The sequence below is a fragment of the Lissotriton helveticus genome, chromosome 8, assembly GCF_964261635.1.
Source record: "Lissotriton helveticus chromosome 8, aLisHel1.1, whole genome shotgun sequence".
Classification (NCBI taxonomy): Eukaryota; Metazoa; Chordata; class Amphibia; order Caudata; family Salamandridae; genus Lissotriton; species Lissotriton helveticus.
In genome coordinates this window covers 599,931,061-599,952,702 of record NC_136069.1, presented here as the reverse complement: position 1 = coordinate 599,952,702, position 21,642 = coordinate 599,931,061, and the positions used below count along the sequence as shown (strand labels likewise).

Below are 21,642 nucleotides of genomic sequence, written 5' to 3'. Positions count from 1 at the left end.
AGTATGTTCGGACGGGGGGGTGGGAGCTGATGGTTTTGATTATGTGGCTCCTCTCCCGTCGTTGTTTCCCTATTTCCCCTTCTTCTTTTTGTCTTTGTGGTTCTTTCTTTACTTTTAACTCTTCTATATTTCGGGTTTCTGGTTAGGGCGACAGGCACGCTGCTGGGGGGGTAGGCCATAGCCTTCTGCAGGGGTGCAGGGTGGGGTGTGCGGGGTGGGGGTCTGTCATTTTGTTTTCCCCCCCTTTTTTTCCTTTTTTGGTTCTATGGCTCTTATGTATCCCCTTTTTTCGAGACGCGGTGTCTGCATGTGGGCCCCCTGGGGTGTTTTTTGCTAGCATGGGCCTTCTGGTCTCCCCGCCGTCGCGGTTTACTATGCATCTATTACTCCTGTTACCACGGGTTCCCTGTGCCGGTCTATTTTTGAGTGCTTTGTTAGCCATGGGGCGCATGCTGTGATGCCGCGTTCTTTCTTCCCCCCTTTTTTTTCCCCGATGTCCTCTCCCTTTCCCCCCCCCCCCTTTTTCTTTTCTTCCCTCCCCTGGGTTGTTGTAGCGGAGGGCTCTTTGTTTTGCAAGCCTATTTTCCGTTCTGTGTATCATTGTGTGTTCTCGTAGTGGTGGGTGGGCGCTGGGCAGCGGTTCCAATTGCTTATTAATGTGGGACTCACGTTCTGCCTTTGCTAAAATGTAACTGTTCTTTTTGAATTTTCCTGTGTTCTGTATTACTGCTTGCTCGCGGCCCGCCACGGCCCTCTGGACCTTAATGATTGCCATTATTCTGCTATACCCCTTCTTCTATTATAAAATCAACCTTCTCTCATCCTGCTCGTGGTGGTTGCTCTGTGGCTTTTCACCTTTGATTCCCGTTTGGATTACTGTGGTACCCTGCTGGAGCTTCTGTCCTGACCAATGTGCTTCTATAATTGTGGTGGCCGGCCCGATGGGTTGTAGGCCCGTATTTGTGAGCAATTTCTGCACAATAAAGGTTATAAAAAAATAAAATAAAAAAAAAATAAAAAAAAAAACCTTAGCTACACAAGCTCTTCTAATACAGGAAAAATTATTAAATCTACAATTGCCTGTTTGGTAAATCGACTATACAAGGAACTGCACAGCACCACAACAGCTTCTGCCACGACGGGGGCGGGGGGGGGGGGCACTACAGCGCCCAGCCTGATTTACGGGCACATAAAGCTCTCCGCGGCTACCGCTTCACGGGAACCGCACAACACCACAGCAACAGCTTCTGCCCCACGGGGCGGGGGGGGGGGGACTACAGCGACCAGCCTGCTTCACGGGACACCAATTCGCAGCAGGAGGTATAAAGTTCTCCGGGGCTCCCGCTTCGTGGGAACTGCACAACACCACAGCAACAGCTTCTGTCCCACGGGGGGGGGCTACAGCACCCAGCCTGCTTCATGGGCCGCCGCCGCAAAGGACACCGATTTGCGCCAGGAGGCACATAAGACTCTCCGCGGCTCCCGCTTCGCGGGAACCGCACAACACCACAACAACAGCTTCTGCCCCACGGGGGGGGGGGGGGGAGGGACTACAGCGCCCAGCCTGGTTCACGGGCCGCCGCCGCAGCCGACACCAATTCGTGCCAGGAGGCTCCTAAAGCTCTCCGTGGCTTCGCTGGAACTGCACAACACCCCAACAACAGCTTCTGCCCCACAAGGGGGGGGACAGACACCAATTCGCACCAGGAGGCGCACAAGGCTCTCCGCGGCTCCCGCTTCACGGGAACCGCACAACACCACAACAACAGCTTCTACCCCACAGGGTCGGCAACTATTATTTCATACCTAACTTCGGCGATGGGTGTCTCAAACAAGGAAATTGGTAATGCGGAAAAGGAACTGGGTCTGGGCACGAGCCAAGAGCCAGATGAAGGAACTGTTGATCTTGTGGTAAAAACATCTGTCCCCTTGGAACCAATAGTACTGTTAACGACTCCGCTAGCTGCGCAAGGTGCCCTCACTGTTCATGCCGCTGAGACAGGGGGGGTCGGTTGATGTTGCTAAAGATCCTTTGCCTATTCAGGGCCTGGCACAAAAATGGCAGTCTCAGGGATTCACCGTGAAAAAGAAGACCTGCCAGAAAAATGGGCAAACAGGATAAAGGCCTGAAAAAAAGTAACTCTACCCAAGGGAATGCTGCGAGTGAAAATATAGATGTGACAGTTCGGAATGTGGTGGAGGAGATTTTTTCTTCTCGTTTGGAATCTGCTTTGACCAGTATAGCTAAAGACATTATTTGTACTCTAAACACTTGTGTAGCTGTTATTTTGAAAAAATGTGAGCGCATTAACTCCTTTCTAACAGCTTTAAGACCCCTGCACGTCCCTCCTAATCCAATTGAGCTCCCTAAAGCCTAACTGGAGACCAGGCTACCTTCTGGAGCTGACAACATGGGTGGTCTTTTAATTTTCACATCACAAATAAGAGTAGACTCAGGTATTATGGAGAGAGTTGGGGGACACCAGGCCCCCCTGGGGGGGGGGGGGGGCTCCAGAAGTAGTGATAGGATCCCTGTGGCTTTAACAGGTAATGGTCATACCCTGGCTAACAGGGAGTCCCCGCTTTAGATGAGAGGCTTGCAAAATCTAAATGCTGCAGTATTAATCTTCCCCAGAAGCGACCCCACTGGTCGAGGTCCTTGTAAGGGTTACACCACTGGGTGCTGAAGAGGATGAATCTACACCAGCCCTGCTATTGAAAGCTAAAAAATGGTGTGATCTTTATTGTACCGGGGATACTGAAATTCCCACTAGCATTATAATGGCCAGACGAGTGGGGTGGGTAGGTAAATGCCCGAAACAAGTTGAAGAGGATTGTATTATTGTTAATTTTAATAAACGAGGCGCTGTTGACAGACTGTTCTGGGACGGCTCAGACTTGGAGAAGGGTAAGGGAAAGGGGGGCATTAGAGCCCTGCCATTGGGATTTTTGTATCCCCCACCAAGACGCTCAAAGGTCTTTGTTAAGACCCACCCAGAGGTGGACTTGAGGAGGCCCTACCAGGCTCCTCAAAGCCATGGCGAATATAATGATTTTGAACCCCAACTAGAAAGCCCTAGTGACAGAGACATATCAGTTTCACAAACTCTTCATACACAGATATGTCCTGCAGGGGTGGGCTTAGCCCTATCAAATAGGTTCTCCCCATTGTACCAGTTAGACGAGAATGACTGACTAGACATTCCACATGACTGTTCATTTGACTCTTGCCATAATCCTCAATCTACCGATATTGATGCAACCCCTAGCTGTAATATTATTAGCTGGAATATTGCAGGGCACAGATCCAAAAGGGATAATTCGAGTTGGCTTAAGTTTGTAAAAAAATATGATATTATTGCTCTTCAGGGGACTTGGGAGAGGGAGAGCAACTTTTGGTTGGATGGGTTTAAATCCTAATGCTCGCCCACTCGACCTACGTCGGCAGGAAGAGCTTAATGCTCCTTTTTTCCCTAAAGCTAAAAGGGCCCTTAAAGCTGTTGGAGGTAAGCTCCCACAATTGATTGATAGTAGAATTAAGTACCCCCAATCACCCTAAAATACTATTAATCAACTTTTATAATTCTGGGGAATGTGATTCTAAAAATGAACACCTATCTTATTTGAAATGTTTTTAGAAGCTTATAGACCAAAGCAATCCAATTTTTATTATACCATACTCATGGGCGATTTTAATGTTCACCTGTGTGATTTGAATTGCCATATTGGCGATGCCTTGGGCCCTGATTATTCGACGCTACTCCATTTTGAGCACACATTTAAGGGGGAGACTCTGGTGATCCTCTGGTAGGAGCTGATCTCTTTGAACCTGGTTTCCTTGATCCATCCAAGAGGGTACCAACATTTAAGGCCAGGGGAAGGGTTACCATTATTGACTACATATTTTTGTCCCCCTCAATGTTAGGTAACGTAGTGTTTTATAATGATAGGTTGTCTCCCTTTAGTGACCATAACCCAGTAATACTGGAGGTAAATAAAGATATGGATCTTTTGTGATCTTTGGGCAAGGACAGGGGAGTTAATCATGTGGCAACTAGAAACCAAGAGAGGAGGCTCGAATGGTCTAAGGTAATCCCTGAATCCTTTTTTTCTAATTTATGTAGGAAGGCAAAAAATGATATTGCAAAGTATGTGGATTATTCCACTCCGAAGGACAAGGTCATTAGAGACTTTGAAATTATATTATATATATGATGGCCCAAAAAGAACTGGCCTGCTTAATAGACACATTTAAAGTGTTAATAATAAAATCACAAACAGTTTAATAGTTTAACCTAAAACCATAGGATTCCATAGTGTTTAATGAATGCTGAAATGCATACAACTCACCAATCTAAAGGCCCGTGATGAATGAACTGAAGTGCGTGATGGACATGTCTTCAATACAGCAATAAATGACAGTGTGGTTATTAACATACGGTTAATGTGAAGTGAAAGTTAACTTACAAATAAGGTTGGCTTTGGAATATATACATTTTCTTCATCTTGATGTTGCGGTAGCATTTTAATTGGCGATTTCGATTTCGATCTTGCAGTCACTTTTTTCCCTTCACCATGAGTTGCACCTGTCCCAGCAGAGCGCTTGGTATGCAAACTAAGAAGAACCTGCTTCATGACTGCTAATTCCTGTTGTGGAGAAAATGAACAAACATGACCAAGTTCTTTTGAAGACACATTCTATATTAGGAATCAAACGTGTACACTTCTGGACCTATTACTCTGTCATGTTTTTGTCATAGGTTGAAACACATTGATCAAGACATAATTTTCATGCACCAAAACTACCACATACAATCTTGTAAACAGACAACAATGACGAAAAAATGGGTCTCTCAAGTACGGTTTGAAAGTTAGACTATTATAAAAACATTCTTTACCTTTTGGAGCGAAGCTGCACCCAGAAATCTAAACTCATTTTCTATACAATTCATAGGCAGAGCAATATGCTTCCCACTCATCTAAATTGATAAATGCAATTCCTGCATTTTACAAACTGTAAGGTGATGGTTTTGTAAATGACGTTTAAAACTGAAAGGGAAGAACTCCATCATCCTGTGGTGATATCTAGCCAAGTGCATTTAAGTAATTACATACAATTTCGGGAATATTGCGCAAAATTAAGTGTAATGCAAAACTGGAATTAGGTACTCTATTTTAGCAAGAACTGGATCCTTGAGTGGGACTTATTTTGCTTTTTTTTTTAAAGTGCAAAAAAGTAAGCACGCTGCAAACAGATGGCACTCACACTCTGGTTGTTCACACTGTTTCTGTGTGCGCATCCTACATTTTTGCAGTGAACGCGCTTTATAGAGCGTAGTGTAACTGTGTGACTTTCAAAATTTTGTGCAACGTGAGATTATGCAAGATTACCCCAGTGTAACAGGAATCTCGCCGAGGCCTAGTATTCTCCTCGATTCTATTTTGATTTTATATCGCTGGACTGTTCACCTCTGTAGTGGAATGAGGCCTTCTGTTCAGTTGATATCCCCTTCCATCTCTCTGTGCAACAGCTTCGGGTGACGGTGAATAGACACTTTAGGATAACAAGCGGTCACCAAAGCGTGTCGACTATTAATAATTAGTACATTGTAAGTTATGTATAGTGATTCAGAGAACCCTTTTCTGGTATATCTAACATTATATGTTTGTGGAATTTTACAATTTTATTTTTTCCACTCAGTCATGCATGGCTCAATGCTGTGTGAAGCTCAACAAAAAACTGACAAACTTTCTATTAAACCGATCAGGACTGAATGAAATTAGCTTTTACAGTTTGAGATATAAAAGATGTCAAAGGGAACTGATGAGATAACACCTTCCAGGGCGAAGAAATTCAATTACATTGTAAAAATGATCTTGTACTGACTGTTTACCATTGTATACCCTTCAATGTACTTTTACATCCAAACTAGGAAATCATTAAGTGGAGATGGTCTGGGCTTGTCTCTCTTATCGGCTAGGTGTTACAGTTCAGCATTCGACGTGGCATTTCAGCTGCTATAGATACTCGGGTTCTCTGCCTTCTTTTTTAGTGGCAGATCCCGGGATTCCAGAAAATGAAGGGATTCCTTTAAGGTTTAGCTTAATTGAGAACACATTCTTATGCTTTGATGGAGAAGATCCAAGACAAGTTGGAAGCTGTTATAAAAGAATGACTGTTTTCAAGAGCAAATCAAACCAAGTGGATGTCAGAGTAGCCACTGTTAAGGGGGGAAGACTGATGCTGGGTCTAGTAGACGTTCTACCCCCACTGGAGGGCAGATTGGGGGCAAACAGACATTCACACTAAAGAGATTTAAGAAAAGGAGTGTGATACTAATGTACTATTCTGTGAACTAATAATGAATTACCTATTAAGATAAGCCCCTCACTTAAGGACCATTAAAAGAAATATTAGAACATTGGAATGTTGGGAGCGCCATTGAAAACAATGTAGAGCTCTGGACTTCTAATGGCCGGTAGAAGCCCGGAGCTCCAACATTCCAATGTTTGTTCACAGCAGTTGCTGTGAACAAAAGGCCTCAAGAAGCCCAAGGAAATTTCAATCCCCTCGGCTCCGTGAGGCTTTTGGTTTACAAAGTCGAATATTCTGCCTTTTAGGGGCAGAATGTTCTAATACTCTTAGGGTCCTCCGTGGCTGGCTCTACCGGCGTTTAAAGGACCACTCCTTTGTTAAAGGCCGAACCCCTGAGCGGGTCTTTAATGGCCGGTAGAGACCGCTGCGGCGGGCTCTAAGGCCATATTAGAACATTGGAACGTTGGGAGCTCCATTGAAGACAATAGAGTGATCCGGGATTCTATTAGCCGGTAAAAGCCAGGAGCGCCAACATTCCAATGTTTATCATTCACAGGTGCTGTTGTGAACAAAGGCCTCATGGAGCCCAAAGGGATTTAAATCCCCTCTGGCTCATGGAGACCTTTGTTTTATTTCTTAGAACATTCTGCCCTCTAGTGGCGGAATGTTTGAATAGCCTTATAGCCCGCCATAGTTGGGCTATACCGGCCATTAAAGGCCTGCTCCCTTTTTTTACGGCGTTTTATATGGCGCAAACTTCACCTGAAGGTATCGGGTATCAAAACGCTTTACACAAGCACCAGTTGCGTTACATGAGGACACATTCATTTTTGTTAGTCTTAGGGAGATTAAGTGATTTGCCCAGAATCACAGGATGTTGTGCGTCCTTGCCGGGATTGGAACCTGGCTCCCAAGATTTGAGGTTGATTGCCCTAACTGTTAGGCCAACTTCGACTCGGGTCTTTAACGCTGGAGCGGGCCTTTAGTGGCCGATAAAGCCCGCTACTGCAGGTTATCAGGGTATATTCCATTATACAAGAGGAGTACAATTGGTATTTAAGGTCTGTGCTCTCAAAGGCTTGTCTGAGAAAATTAGTTCTATGGTGGTTCCACAGAACACCTCATATGAATCCAGCGTGTCTAATACAGAGCCTACTGCAGCCATTTTACCCCGTCCAAAAGCCTTACTGCAGTCTTTTGACTGAGCACATCTCAATAGTATTAAATTGGGATGGATAATAATCTACTTGTTGGATTCTAAATGCTTGGCAAGAAAAAAGCTAAACTTTCAATTATCTGTAGAGCATGCGTAGTGCCAGAGCCTACAGTAACTCACAAAAGAGAAATATTTAAGGTTATGGCCAAAATGTGTTTTTTTCACTCATGTTTCCGTAAGTTTTTCAACTTATCACCATGCAAAAATTATATGGGAGACAAATACATTAGTGCTTTCAGGTCAAATTATTTTCTTTAACTAGAGAGGAGAATTCAACTTTTGCAGAGCTCAGTTGTTAAATTATTTTTATCAGAGGAATTGCTAATGCACACCAAGGCCCTTTGACATAGATCTTGGAGCTCCCAAAAAGCAGACTTCATCAGGTCTGCCCAAACAATAACCCTTCTACACACAACTGGAGAATAGAGAAAACCTTTTATCCACTTGCAGTTTGTGCAAAGTTTAGGGCATCAAACTGAAAACTTGGATTTCTATGAACAATTTCTGAAGGGAACTCAAGACAACTGACTCATCAATAAACTCTTCAAGAGCTTTGAAGGAGTTTGCAGGACCATTAGTATTGGTTAGAGAGCTGAATGCTCTGTGGTGACAAAGAGAACGATGTTCCATCTTGCATCATGGCCCATCAAACATATCATACCAGACAACATACAAGCTTAGTTGGAATGCTGGTGGGAAGTTAATTAGGAAATGAATGGGGGCAAAGTAAAAACTACCAAATGCTACATTGCACTGGTCCAATGAAGCCAAGCGAGAAGACCATCACAGAACTATATCTTCCTACGACGAGAATTAAAATTAAAAAGCACACATAAAAAAGTAAACAGGGTGTACTAAATGTAAAAAGGGTGCCTATACTCGTTCTGAATAAACTTGCGTGCTAGAAAGCACCCATAACCTTGCATTCACATTTTATGGGATAGGTATTTTTATTTACTTAAAATCTTTATTGCAAGAATATAGCTACCAAGTTTTTTCTGCCTTGTTTTTTTATTTTTGTGACGCGCAGTCAAAAAATAATAGAATAAAATAACCATAGCTCAGCTTGCCAGAGCACACCTATTGACTTTACCAATGTTTGGTGATGTGTGACAGAGCTTCTTCCCAATCTTCGTCATTAATGTCCATTTTGCAATCTATGCTGTCTTTTGGCCATTACCGGTAATAACTTTGTAGCACAAAGCAAAAAATAGGCACTGGTATTCTCACTGCATAGTCTCCTTTTACTACAGTATGATGAACAATTGCAGCCAACATAAAGCATACATTTTGCAGACCAGAAAATAGGCATTGTATAAGGATACATACCCCTCAGACAAGCACACAACCCATCTACTAGCCCTCTAGAACTAGTAAACACCATTGTTGAATACATACTCAATTGTGAAGCTTTGTGTGGCTTCTGTTGCTGTGTAGTGCAGCTAAGCAACGTATCAGGACTGTACGCGTGCAAGTATTAGTGGCGGCTCCACCGTTAAGGCGGAGGAGCGTTCCCCCACTGCACAAAAAGGAGAAATAAAATGACAATAACGTTATCGATGTTGTCATTTTATTTTTCCGATTGCATGCAGCCAGTGGCCTGTGCCGTGTGGGGCGGGGCTGGACAGTGCACGCCCAAAATGTGCATGAACTGTTTGGCCGGCCCTCTTGGGCCGACCAAACAGTTCATGCACACTTTGCATGCTCCTACCAGGCAGCATTACACAGCCTGGTCAGAAACATGCACAGGCTCCCTGTTCCAGTCTGAGTGCCGATCCATGGCACTCAGGCTAATCACAACTTCAGGCCAATCACAACGGTGCATTGCAGTGTTGGGATTAGCTCGGGGGAGCCTGTGTACAGGGTGGTGCCTGCTTCCGGCTGGACAGCAGAAAGGAGGAGTATGCAGGAGAGGTGGCGGCTGGCCAGCCATTCTAAGATAAGTGTGTGTTTTTTTGTTGTTTATTAAACCCTCCTCCCCCGTCCCCTAACCCTCTCCCCAGTCCCCTGTCTCACCACCCCCGTCCGGCAGCAGCCGCTACTAGCACATTCTGAAGGCCTTCCGCAATTTTTTTTTTTCTCCACTTGTGCTTTTCAGAAGCATGGTTTTGGTTAGATTACATTTGCCAGTACGGATATTTAATTTGTATGACCATACTCACAACTGTTATCACAGCTACATCTTGTGCACAGGCTGTTCTGTTGAAGCAGAAAGAGCCTGTGCTGGTGGTCACTTACTATTAAGTATTTGCATAATTCCGCCATGTGTAGTGGCATGTTCAAACAGATCAACTGCCGTGCAGCTGTTGACTGAGACGCATAGCTGATGCCAACATGTTACTGAAAGTTGTAAACTCTGCAAAGATGTTGCCAAGGGGATGCATACACAGAATTTCTTGATGAAAATAGCTCGGACAAGTATATTACAAGTGGCACGCTCCATCCTTAGCAATTAAATGACATGCGAGCAATGTTGTGACATTGATAGGCGATATTATTTATACATCAAGACACTTCTTGCATCAGATTAGTTATCGTGCGAGAGCAGAAATGTGATGGGTACATGTTCTTTATTTTTCATAAAATGGACACTTCTTTTTAACAGAAGTATGTAGGTACCCGTGTTTATCTTCGTTGCTCTGAAAATACAGGAAAAATAAAACAAAATATGTATGTTCCTTTAATCGCTTTGGTAAAGTTTTTAATGGAAACCATAGCACACCATGCTTGTTCTAGTTTCAGTGAAACCTCAAGTACATTCAAGGTACCTTTTAAGAGAACTATTTTGCATTAAAAAAAGTCCTCCATCTGTGCATCACATGCAACACCTCTCTTACAAGGCTGAAGGACCCAGAAGTCTTAAAGGAATGGACAGGAAAACAGGGCTTCTCCATTTACACACCCTGGCTCTAGAATGAACTCATCCACTCTACAGCAATTCAGGAAGAATTCAAGACCGGCCCTTTAACCCTGCGACTTGGACACAGATGCTATACTATACCGCACACCACATGGTCCCTCTCACTTCACACTTTCCCACGCCATATTCATGTAACCAACATATTACTTACGTAATCAGCACAGTTGAGTTAATCTCCTAGTGCGCTTGTGCAGCAACGCCACCTGTGATGAGAGACGTCCATGCTCTAAGTAAGGTGCTCATCGACATCTCAGGACCTGGTCCACATTATTCGAATACCCTCAATAAAGCATTTTTTAAAATGCATCTATATATAAGTAGTATATATGCACAGTGTAATATGCAATGTATTCCCATTATTGAGTGTGAAGCGGGGCCATGACTAATGAGAGGCGAAGCGTCATGATGCCCCTTCCCTCAACAATGGAAATAAATATCAGGTTGCACTGCAGATCTCGAAATATATTTATGCCATGGCAGGTTTTCATGTGCATTTCGTAAAATAAAAAGAATTTCAATAAAACGAGGATGTACGGGGCAAAATTTGTAGAGTACAGAAAAAGAATAATGAAGAGGCCTCAAGGCTGTTAGGAGTGTGGTTTCCATGTGTAAACCTGGAATCTACGAAGCAACAAACTGCTTTTTGTCATATCAATTTTGCTCTACTTAAGTAATAAAGTGGAATTTGAAATTTGCACTGAAATAATAAATGATACTATTACAACTGATCAAAATAAGTTATAGTGGACCACTTTTATATTTTCACCGTCATGATATATTATATATATATATATATATATATATATATGTATTATATATATATTATATATATATATATATATATATATATATATATATATATATATATATATATTACCTACTGGCGATAGCCAGTAGGTATATATAGTTAGGATTTTTTTCCTATGGGATTTTTGAAATTTCTATGTCGAATAACTTTGGCGTTTGAGGACAGAATTGGCTGACATTTTCAGGAAAATGGAACATTTTGTTTCTGAGCAGCCCCTGAAAATTTGGGGGGGTTTCGTCAAGGGGGGGCCGAGAAAAAAGGGGGGTCCCAAAACGTGTTTTTTCCATGCAATTTTCCATAGGGCGGTTGGCCTCACTTTTAGCCTGAACGGCTGAATGGATTTACACCAAACTTGGCAAAATTGTAGGGACTGGTAGCCCGATGTGCCTTTGCTATGTCTCAAGATATAGGCTCCAGTGGTTTTTACGAAAATTAACTTTGAAAAATATATATTGGGCTACATTGGGCTATATATATGTTGGAGCCCAAATGTAGCCCAATGTAGCCCAATGTAGCCCAAAGATGGCCACCAGAGACAAAAAAAAACAAATGTAGCCCAAATATCAGCCAGATGTAGCCCAACTATAGCCCAATGACAGAATGTCCCAGAGTGTTCTAAAGAACAACTAGAGTGCTAACAGTCCTACTTATTACAAAGGTATGGCACACCTGAAGCCATCTTGATTGGAATAAAGTGGTAACTCTTAAAACATTTAATTTAAAAAGGAACAAAATGAGGGGGTTCATTTTGCCATAGAAAGTATGATTAGCGAATATATGACGAAATCCCGCATACCATCAGTCCGCAAAAAAAATCCCGCATGTACTATTAGGCCGCAAATTAAAATAACGAAAACTTTTAGAACGAATATGCCTTTAGCATACACTAAACAACTAAACTACCCTAAACCCTAAAACACTACCCCCAGCATGACCCTACACTACACAAACAGTACAACACTACCCTAAACCCTAAAACACTACCCCCAGCATGACCCTACACTACACAAACACTACAACACTACCCTGAACCCTAAAACACTACCCCCAGCATGACCCTACACTACGCAAACACTACAACACTACCCAAAACCCTAAAACACTACACCCCAGCATGACCCTACACTACGCAAACACTACAACACTACCCTAAACCCTAAAACACTACCCCCAGCATGACCCTACACTACACAAACACTACAACACAACCCTAAACCCTAAAACACTACCCCCAGCATGACCCTACACTACGCAAACACTACAACACAACCCTAAACCCTAAAACACTACCCCCAGCATGACCCTACACTACGCAAACACTACAACACTACCCAAAACCCTAAAACACTACACCCCAGCATGACCCTACACTACGCAAACACTACAACACTACCCTAAACCCTAAAACACTACCCCCAGCATGACCCTACACTACGCAAACACTACAAAATTACCCAAAACCCTAAAACACTACACCCCAGCATGACCCTACACTACGCAAACACTACAACACTACCCTAAACCCTAAAGCACTACCCCCAGCATGACCCTACACTACGCAAACACTACAACACTACCCTAAACCCTAAAACACTACCCCCAGCATGACCCTACACTACGCAAACACTACAACACTACCCTAAACCCTAAAACACTACCCCCAGCATGACCCTACACTACGCAAACACTACAACACTACCCTAAACCCTAAACCACTACCCCCAGCATGACCCTACACTATGCAAACACTACAACACTACCCTAAACCCTAAAACACTACCCCCAGCATGACCCTACACTACGCAAACACTACAACACTACCCAAAACCCTAAAACACTACCCCCAGCATGACCCTACACTACGCAAACACTACAACACTACCCAAAACCCTAAAACACTACCCCCCAGCATGACCCTACACTACGCAAACACTACAACACTACCCAAAACCCTACAACACTACCCCCAGCATGACCCTACACTACGCAAACACTACAACACTACCCAAAACCCTAAAACACTACTCCCAGCATGACCCCACACTACGCAAACACTACAACACTACCCAAAACCCTAAAACACTACACCCCAGCATGACCCTACACTACGCAAACACTACAACACTACCCAAAAACCTAAAACACTACCCCCAGCATGACCCTACACTACGCAAACACTACAACACTACCCAAAACCCTAAAACACTACCCCCAGCATGACCCTACACTACGCAAACACTACACTACCCTAAACCCTAAAATACTACACCCCAGCATGACCCTACACTACGCAAACACTACAACACTACCCAAAACCCTAAAACACTACCCCCAGCATGACCCTACACTACTCAAACACTACAACACTATCCTAAACCCTAAAACACTATGCCCAGCATGACCCTACACTACGCAAACACTACAACACTACCCTAAACCCTAAAACACTAGCCCCAGCATGACCCTACACTACGCAAACACTACAACACAACCCTAAACCCTAAAACACTACCCCCAGCATGACCCTACACTACGCAAACACTACAACACTACCCTAAACCCTAAAACACTACCCCCAGCATGACCCTACACTACGCAAACACTACAACACAACCCTAAACCCTAAAACACTACCCCCAGCATGACCCTACACTAAACAACCACCACAACTCTACACTACACTAACACAACACTACACTACACTACACAACACTACACTACACAATCACTAACCCACGAAAAAATTAACACAAACCCACTTACCTCTCTCGTCATCGTGGTTTTCACAACGCAAATGCATTTACCATACATGCCTTTAAAACGTAATTCTTTGTAAAGGCATGCGCGATAAATGCACATGCGTTTTGAAAAAATGCGGGATAATGGTATGAGAGGTCAATGACCTTGCGGGATAATGGTATGCGGACTGAAAGTCTGCGGGATAAAAAATGCGGGAAAATGGCTGCAAACCATGATTAGCAGCAGACTTCCCTGGTGAGCACTAGCTTTACTACAGTGATCTAATGAGCAACTAGAGTGCTAATATTCAGAATTTATGGCAAATGTGTGACACATCTGAATGCCTTCTTGATAGAACCAAAGTAAACAAGCATTGAAAATGCAATAGATCTCGCCCTCGTTTAAGTTAAAGCCATTCTGTTTGTAATGAGGTGGCTTTTTAGCTTTGCTTTTATTAGTGTTTTTAAAACTTTCATGTAAATAACATGCATATGTATGCATATATGTATATGTATGCATGCATTTATATTTATATAGATATGCAGATTATATATGTTTATATATGTATATTACCTACTGGCGATAGCCAGTGGGTATATATAGTTAGGATTTTTTCTCTATGGGATTTCTGAAAATTCTATGTCTAATAACTTTGGCGTTTGTGGACGGAATTGGCTGAAATTTTCAGGACAATGGCACATTTTGTTTCTGAGCAGCCCCTAAAAATTTGGGGGGGGTTCGTCAAGGAGGGGCCGAGAAAAAAGGGGGGTCCCAAAACGCGTTTTTCCCATTCATTTTTCCATAGGGCGGTTGGACTCACTTTTAGCTCGAACGGCTGAATAGATTTACATGAAACTTGGCAAAATTGTAGATATGGTTTGCCCGACGTGCCTTTGCTATGTCTCAATATATGTGCTCCAGTGGATTTTGAGAAATTAACGTTTACAAAAATATATATATCTGTGACAGCGCTCCGGTTAGCGCCCCGGTTCGCGTACCTGACGCGTAACGGAACTTCGCGAAGCGAAGCTGATTGGCTCCTCGGTGTCTGTCAACATTCTAAACAGTCCGGAGCGGCCGCCATCTTGTCTCTCGGTACGATCGAGAGACAAGATGTGGTGAAAAACGAAGGGGGAAATGAAGGAAAGGGGGCAAGGTAGACCACTCCTGACCCCCTAGGATTGATGAGGGGGATATTAAAGTGCCCCGCGGGGCAAAAAATAAAAAATAAAAATTTCTGCGATTTTACGCCGCAGAGTCGCGTCCCGGTACGCGAACCGGGCAGCTCACCGGGCAGCTAACCGGGCAGCTAAAAGGCAGCATAGCTGTCAACATTGTAAACAGTCCGGAGCGGCCGCCATCTTGTCTCTCGGTAGGTTCGAGAGACAAGATGTGGTGAAAAAAGAAGGGGGAAATGAAGGAAAGGGGGCAAGGTAAACCCCTCCTGACCCCCTAGGATTGATGAGGGGGATATTAAAGTCCCCCGCGATTTTTCGCGGTAGAGGCGCTTCCCGGTACGCGAACCGGGCAGCTAACCGGCAGCGTAACGGGAGTCCGCCATCTTGTGTTTTTGGAGCGTCCGGTTCGCGTACCGGGTAGCGTCCCGGTAAGCGTAACAAGGGGAAAACCAAGAGAAACAGTAAAAAAAATAATATAGGGAATAGATTTCCAGCAAACTTGGCAAAATTGTAGGGACTGTTTGTTTGATGTGCCTTTGCAAGGCCTCAAGATATGTGCACGTGTGGATTTTGTCTAATTAAGGTTAAAACAAAATATATATATCTGTAAGCGTGCTCCGGCACGCTTACGTTACGGGTTTTGTTTGCGCTGCAGAGCCGATACGTCACGGTTATGCGACGCGTCATGAGGCGTCTCACGTGGCTACGTGATACGTCACGTAATAAAGAATATATTTTACAGCTATAGATATTAGCTTTTAAAAAACCAATGAAATTCACTGAAAAAACCAAAGGTTATAGACCATATATAGTTAGGAATTTGCATTTACAAAACCTTGAAAATTCACTGAAAAAACCATAGGTTAGAGACCATATATAGTTAGCTGGACATTTTATTGACATAAAACCAATGAAATTCCATATATAGTTAGTTGCACTAACTATATATCGCGCACCCGCAATCCACTGCTGATGATGTCACATATTACATCATTCATGACATGGTCAGTGACATCACTGATGACATCACTGATGACATCTCAAATGACATCACTGATGACATCTCAAATGACATCACTGATGACATCATGACACACCAATACCAGTTACTACATACGCACTCACTGATTCCTACGTCTACACACACATTCACTCATTCACCCATACAATCACTCATACATACAGTCACTCATTATTACAACACTATCATATGCACTCATACACCTAGTCAGTCCTGTGAAGAATCAATCACACTTCGATTTCCTCATCTATACAGTTAAACACAGAACACCATACTTTTCAGACATACTTACTCTCTTATACAATCACGGATACAAGTACACATTGATATGCACAGAGTCACACACCTCCCAGCCAGCCACACACACACTCAGTCTTCCATACATCCACTCATTCTTCAATATGTAAAACATATTTAAACTTTACAAAAACACACAGACACTAGATGATGTCATCAGTGATGTCATTTGAGATGTCATCAGTGATGTCATCAGTGATGTCATTTGAGATGTCATCAGTGATGTCATCAGTGATGTCACTGACCATGTCATGAATGATGTAATATGTGACATCATCAGCAGTGGATTGCGGCTGCGCGATATATAGTTAGTGCAACTAACTATATATGGAATTTCATTGGTTTTATGTCAATAAAATGTCCAGCTAACTATATATGGTCTCTAACCTATGGTTTTTTCAGTGAATTTTCAAGGTTTTGTAAATGCAAATTCCTAACTATATATGGTCTATAACCTATGTTTTTTTCAGTGAATATATATATATATATATATATATATATATATATATATATATATACCATCCGATTGACGAAAATAAGCCCACGCCTTCTTTGATGGCTGGCCTCGATAGGGTTTCGACTTACCCTAAGCAATCCAACAAAACGCCGTCTCAGTCAGTTTCAAAGACAAGTCGAGGCCCAAACTGCTTTTAAGTGAAGTTTATTTGGCGATCACACCCAACGCGTTTCGCAGCCGCAGCCGCTTGCTCACGGGTTCGATTCCTGCCTCAGCAGGGTCTCGGGCTCAATTTTTCCTCGGACCTGTTAATTCTCGCCTCGGTGCCTATTCTAATCACGGGCCCCACGCTGCAACTCTGGGCAATAGCTTGCTTAGCCTCCACGCCGGCCCCAACAGCGCTAAGGATGCCTGGCTTCACCCTGGGGGTGCCCAGGAGTGGACACTTCACAGGGAAAGCCAGGAGGGGTTCCACAGCGGTATGAGTATCAGCGCCAGGAAGCCGAATAGGCGACACCGCAAGGTGACCGTCTGGTGACAGTGCGCTCTATAAGTACCATGACATTTACATTTACATTTACATGATGTCACATATTAGATCATTCATGACATGGTCAGTGACATCACTGATAACATCTCAAATGACATCACTGATGACATCATTCAGTGAATGTGGTTTGCTTCGTTATTTAAATATGCATTATATATATAGCAATTTGCATTGAAGTATGAGTGGATATATATAAATACATATTTGGATGGAGGATTTAGTTGCAGTGTAATTGACTGTTTACTTGACCAATTTATAGTGTCTCACTAAATATAGTGGATAGTGACTAAACTGTGTGAATATCTGTATCACTTTGTCAGTTGTTGTGTAAACTGATTATACAGTTGGTTACTAGCTATGTGAAAGTCTATATTAGTTATTGATTAGTTAACTGAGTATTTGTATGGGAGTGTGAAAGTGTGTGTGGTTTGGTGGGGGTGTGTGACTGTCCAAAGATGTGTGAATAGTTGATTCAGTAGATATATGAAGTTAAAACTACATGTTCTAACAGTTTGGGTGAGTGAATCTCTTTATGGGTGTGTTGATGAGCAAATATATTTCTCAATGGTACATGTCCAACAAACTAGAAAAATAAAAAGCAGTGCATGTGTCAGTTGTTCTATATAAATAAGTATACATAAGACTCAATGATTGTGTGAGTGACTGTATGGATAACTGTATACTTGTAATCATTTTATAATTCACTAAGTATGACTTACTATCTAAATGAATAGATGAAGTGGTGTTTGTATAAGTGTTTTGCTAAGTAAATATGTAAGTATGATCCATTGTTTGCATAAGTGAGTAGGATGACTTCATATGTGAATAGCATGTGTGCTGTTGTTTAATGTCGATATAGGTGTATAAGTATTTTTGATAGTGTTCTATTGTTCATTGACAGCATGTATGAGTGAATCTACAGGTAAGTGATTAGATGTGTGTATATACATCTATGAATCACTGAGTGGAGTTTTAGATACTTGTATTGCTGTGACAATGGATTCAAATATGATACTCTGTATTTTACAAAGAGTGATGAAAGATTTTAATAGTGTATGAAAAGGTGTATGTGATTGTCACGTGGATGATGTCATCAGTGATGTCATTTGAGATGTCATCAGTGATGTCACTGACCATGTCATGAATGAGCTAATATGTGACATCATCAGCAGTGGATTGCGGGTGCGCGAAATATGGTTAGTACAACTAACTATATAGGAGCAATTTAAATGGTTTTGTATGAGTGAAATGTCCAGCTAACTATAACACTCCTAAAACTTATAGTTTTTTGAGTGAATTTCAAAGGTTTTTTAAAAGCTAATTCCTAACTATATAAGGCCTTAAACCTATGTTTTTTTCAGTGAATTTGCAAGGTTTTTTAAATGCTAATTCCTAACTATATAAGGCCTGAAATCTATGGTTTTTTCAGTGAATTTGCAAGGTTTTTTAAATGCTAATTCCTAACTATATAAGGCCTGAAACCTATGGTTTTTTCAGTGAATTTGCAAGGTTTATTAAATGCTAATTCCTAACTATATAAGGCCTGAAACCTATGGTTTTTTAAGTGAATTTGCAAGGTTTTTTAAATGCTAATTCCTAACTATATAAGGCCTGAAACCTATGGTTTTTTCATTGAATTTTGAAGGTTTTTTAAATGACAATTTTTAAATGTATTAATTGTTATTTTTTTTATACTGATTTACTACATTTTTGCAGGCAGGTGTTCAGAGGGCACGCCCCCTTTTTACAACACTGCAGCACAACCCCATGCGCGTTTGCAGAGGAGGAACTAATTCCCCTTGCATACTGGGGGTCCCTGGCGGGCAACTAGCCCACCAGGAGCCTCCAGTATAAGCCAGGGAGCTGCATTACAGAGAGGTGTAATGAGGCCACACCCTGTTTTACACCTCTCTGCAACGCAGCCCCCGGGCGTGTTTGCAGAACTAATTCCCCTTGCATACTGGGGGTCCCTGGGGGCCAACTAGCCCACCTGGAACCTGCAGTATGCGCCAGGGGGCTGCATTGCAGAGAGGTGTAATGAGGCCACACCCTTTTTTACACCTCTCTGCAGCGCAACCCCTGGCGTGTTTGCAGAATAGGAACTAATTCCCCTTGCATACTGGGGGTCCCTGAGGGCCAAGTAGCCCACCAGGAGCCTCCAGTATGAGCCAAGGGGCTGCGTTGCTTTGCCCCGGGGGCGGCGGTCCCCGGGGCAGTGTGGGGGGGGGGATTGTAGACCCCTTACACTTCTTCATCACTATGCCGCCGCGATTTGGTCCCCCCGGGGGTAATTAAAAAAAAAAACAGACCAGGTTTTTAAAAAAAAAGTGGGCCTTTTTTGTCCTTGTGGGACCACCTGGGCAGGCCTAGGGGGTCAGGGTGTATCTACCCTGCCCCCTTTTTGTGTTCTTCACGTTTGTTTTTCTGCTTTCTTGTGCCTCGAGCACAAGATGGATGCCAACACTTCCTGGTTAGAAGTGTTGACAGCCAATGAGCATGCAGTTTTCTCGGGAAGGCATGCTGATTGGCTGCCACTGTCTGTCAACACTCCAAACCAGGAAGTGTTGGCAGCCATATTGTGCCTCGGTAGAACCAAGGCACAAGAAAGCAGTGAAACAAAGGTGGAAAGCATGCAAAGAGAGCAGGGTAGAAGCACCCTGACCCCCTAGGCCTGCTCAGAGGGTCCCACAAGGACTCCCCAGGCCCCCCAATTTTTTTATTTATTTTTTTAAATCGCGGGGTACCCTAATTCTCAGTGTTGAATTTTAAGAAACCACCAATCATTTATTCTTTTTCAAGTGCACTGAATCTCAACCACTTTTTTCTAAACTCCTACTTTAAAACTGCAATTTCATTTCCACAACTCATCTGAGTACAACCACATCTGCCTTCAAGATGCCTAAAGTCTGGATTGTGGGACATAGCTATGTTCACTGGAGTGAAAAGTATGCAGCAAACAGAGGTATTCCCAACCTTGATTTACCAAATGTGGATATTATGTGGATTGGCCAGAGAGGATTGAGATGTCACCAATCGATACCATTGGTACAATCCGTTATGCATCTACGACACCCTGACCTCATAATTGTGCACTGTGGTGGCAATGACCTGGGCACTTTGACTGGGGTAGGTCTGGAAATGCTTTTAAAGGACACCTTTGGGCAATTGATGTCACTTTTTCCAAAAACTGCCTTGGTATATTCTAATATATGCCAAAGACAGAAATGGAGGTGGTCAAACCAATTTTGTTCACAGATTGAGAAAGCAAGGAAACATGTGAATAAATCTGTTTCTGCTTTCCTCAGAGACTATGGTATGGGTTCTATATTCCTCAACAACTTGCGTTACAACATGCAAGGCATCTATAGGAGAGATGGTGTATATTTTACAGATGAGGGGAATAGAGTCTTCATTTTGAATTTTAGACTCTGCATCGGTACCTACTTGTAGGTACTTAAATCACCCACATAACACAACAGCTCTTTTCAGAGCTACCCTACCTCTAAGCACTCTAAATTCTTATTTTACTCTAATTTTTTTCACAGTTTTTCCCCGTGGTGCGCTCAGGGTACGCGTACCTGTAAACGCCCCTGTACGCGCACCCGAGCATACTTCGCGAAATTTACAAGAAAAAAATAATAGTTTTTTTGCCCTTCGGGGTCCTCCTAGGCCCCCCTGAGAAAACCTAGGGGGTCAGGGGGTCTCTACCCTGCCCCCTTTCAACGTTTTCCCCTTTTATTTTTCACCTCTTGTGTCTCGGTTCTACCGAGACACAAAATGGCGGACTCTCTGGACTGTTTCGAATGATGACAGACACCCGAGAGCCAATCAGCTTTCCGCTCGCGCACTTCCGTGGCGCGACGGGTGCGCTTACCGGTACGTGTACCCAAAGCGCTCGAAGCGCGCATATGAATATATACTTTTTTTGAAGTTAATTTTCATAAAAGCCACTGGAGCGATTTTCACCAAATATAGAAAAGGCCCTACTGCGTACCAGTCCTTACCATTTTGCCAAGTTTGGTGTAATTCCGTTCAGCGGTTCGGTCTGTAGCCGTGTCTAAACGTCCTATGGAAATTAACATGGGGAAAACACGTTTTGGGACCCCCCTTTTTTCTCAGCCCCCGCTTCACGAATCCCCC

The 21,642-nt window shown here is 43.0% G+C and overlaps 1 protein-coding gene across 1 annotated transcript in view; it reads right to left on the bottom strand.

Moving 5' to 3' along the window:
• Positions 1–21,642, bottom strand: part of PIBF1 (progesterone immunomodulatory binding factor 1) — an 853,407-nt gene that overhangs the window by 85,290 nt on the left and 746,475 nt on the right. The window contains exon 17 of the mRNA XM_078656041.1: positions 4,468–4,647. Within this exon, the coding sequence (XP_078512167.1) occupies positions 4,468–4,647 (180 nt within the window). The remainder of the gene's footprint in view (positions 1–4,467; positions 4,648–21,642) is intronic.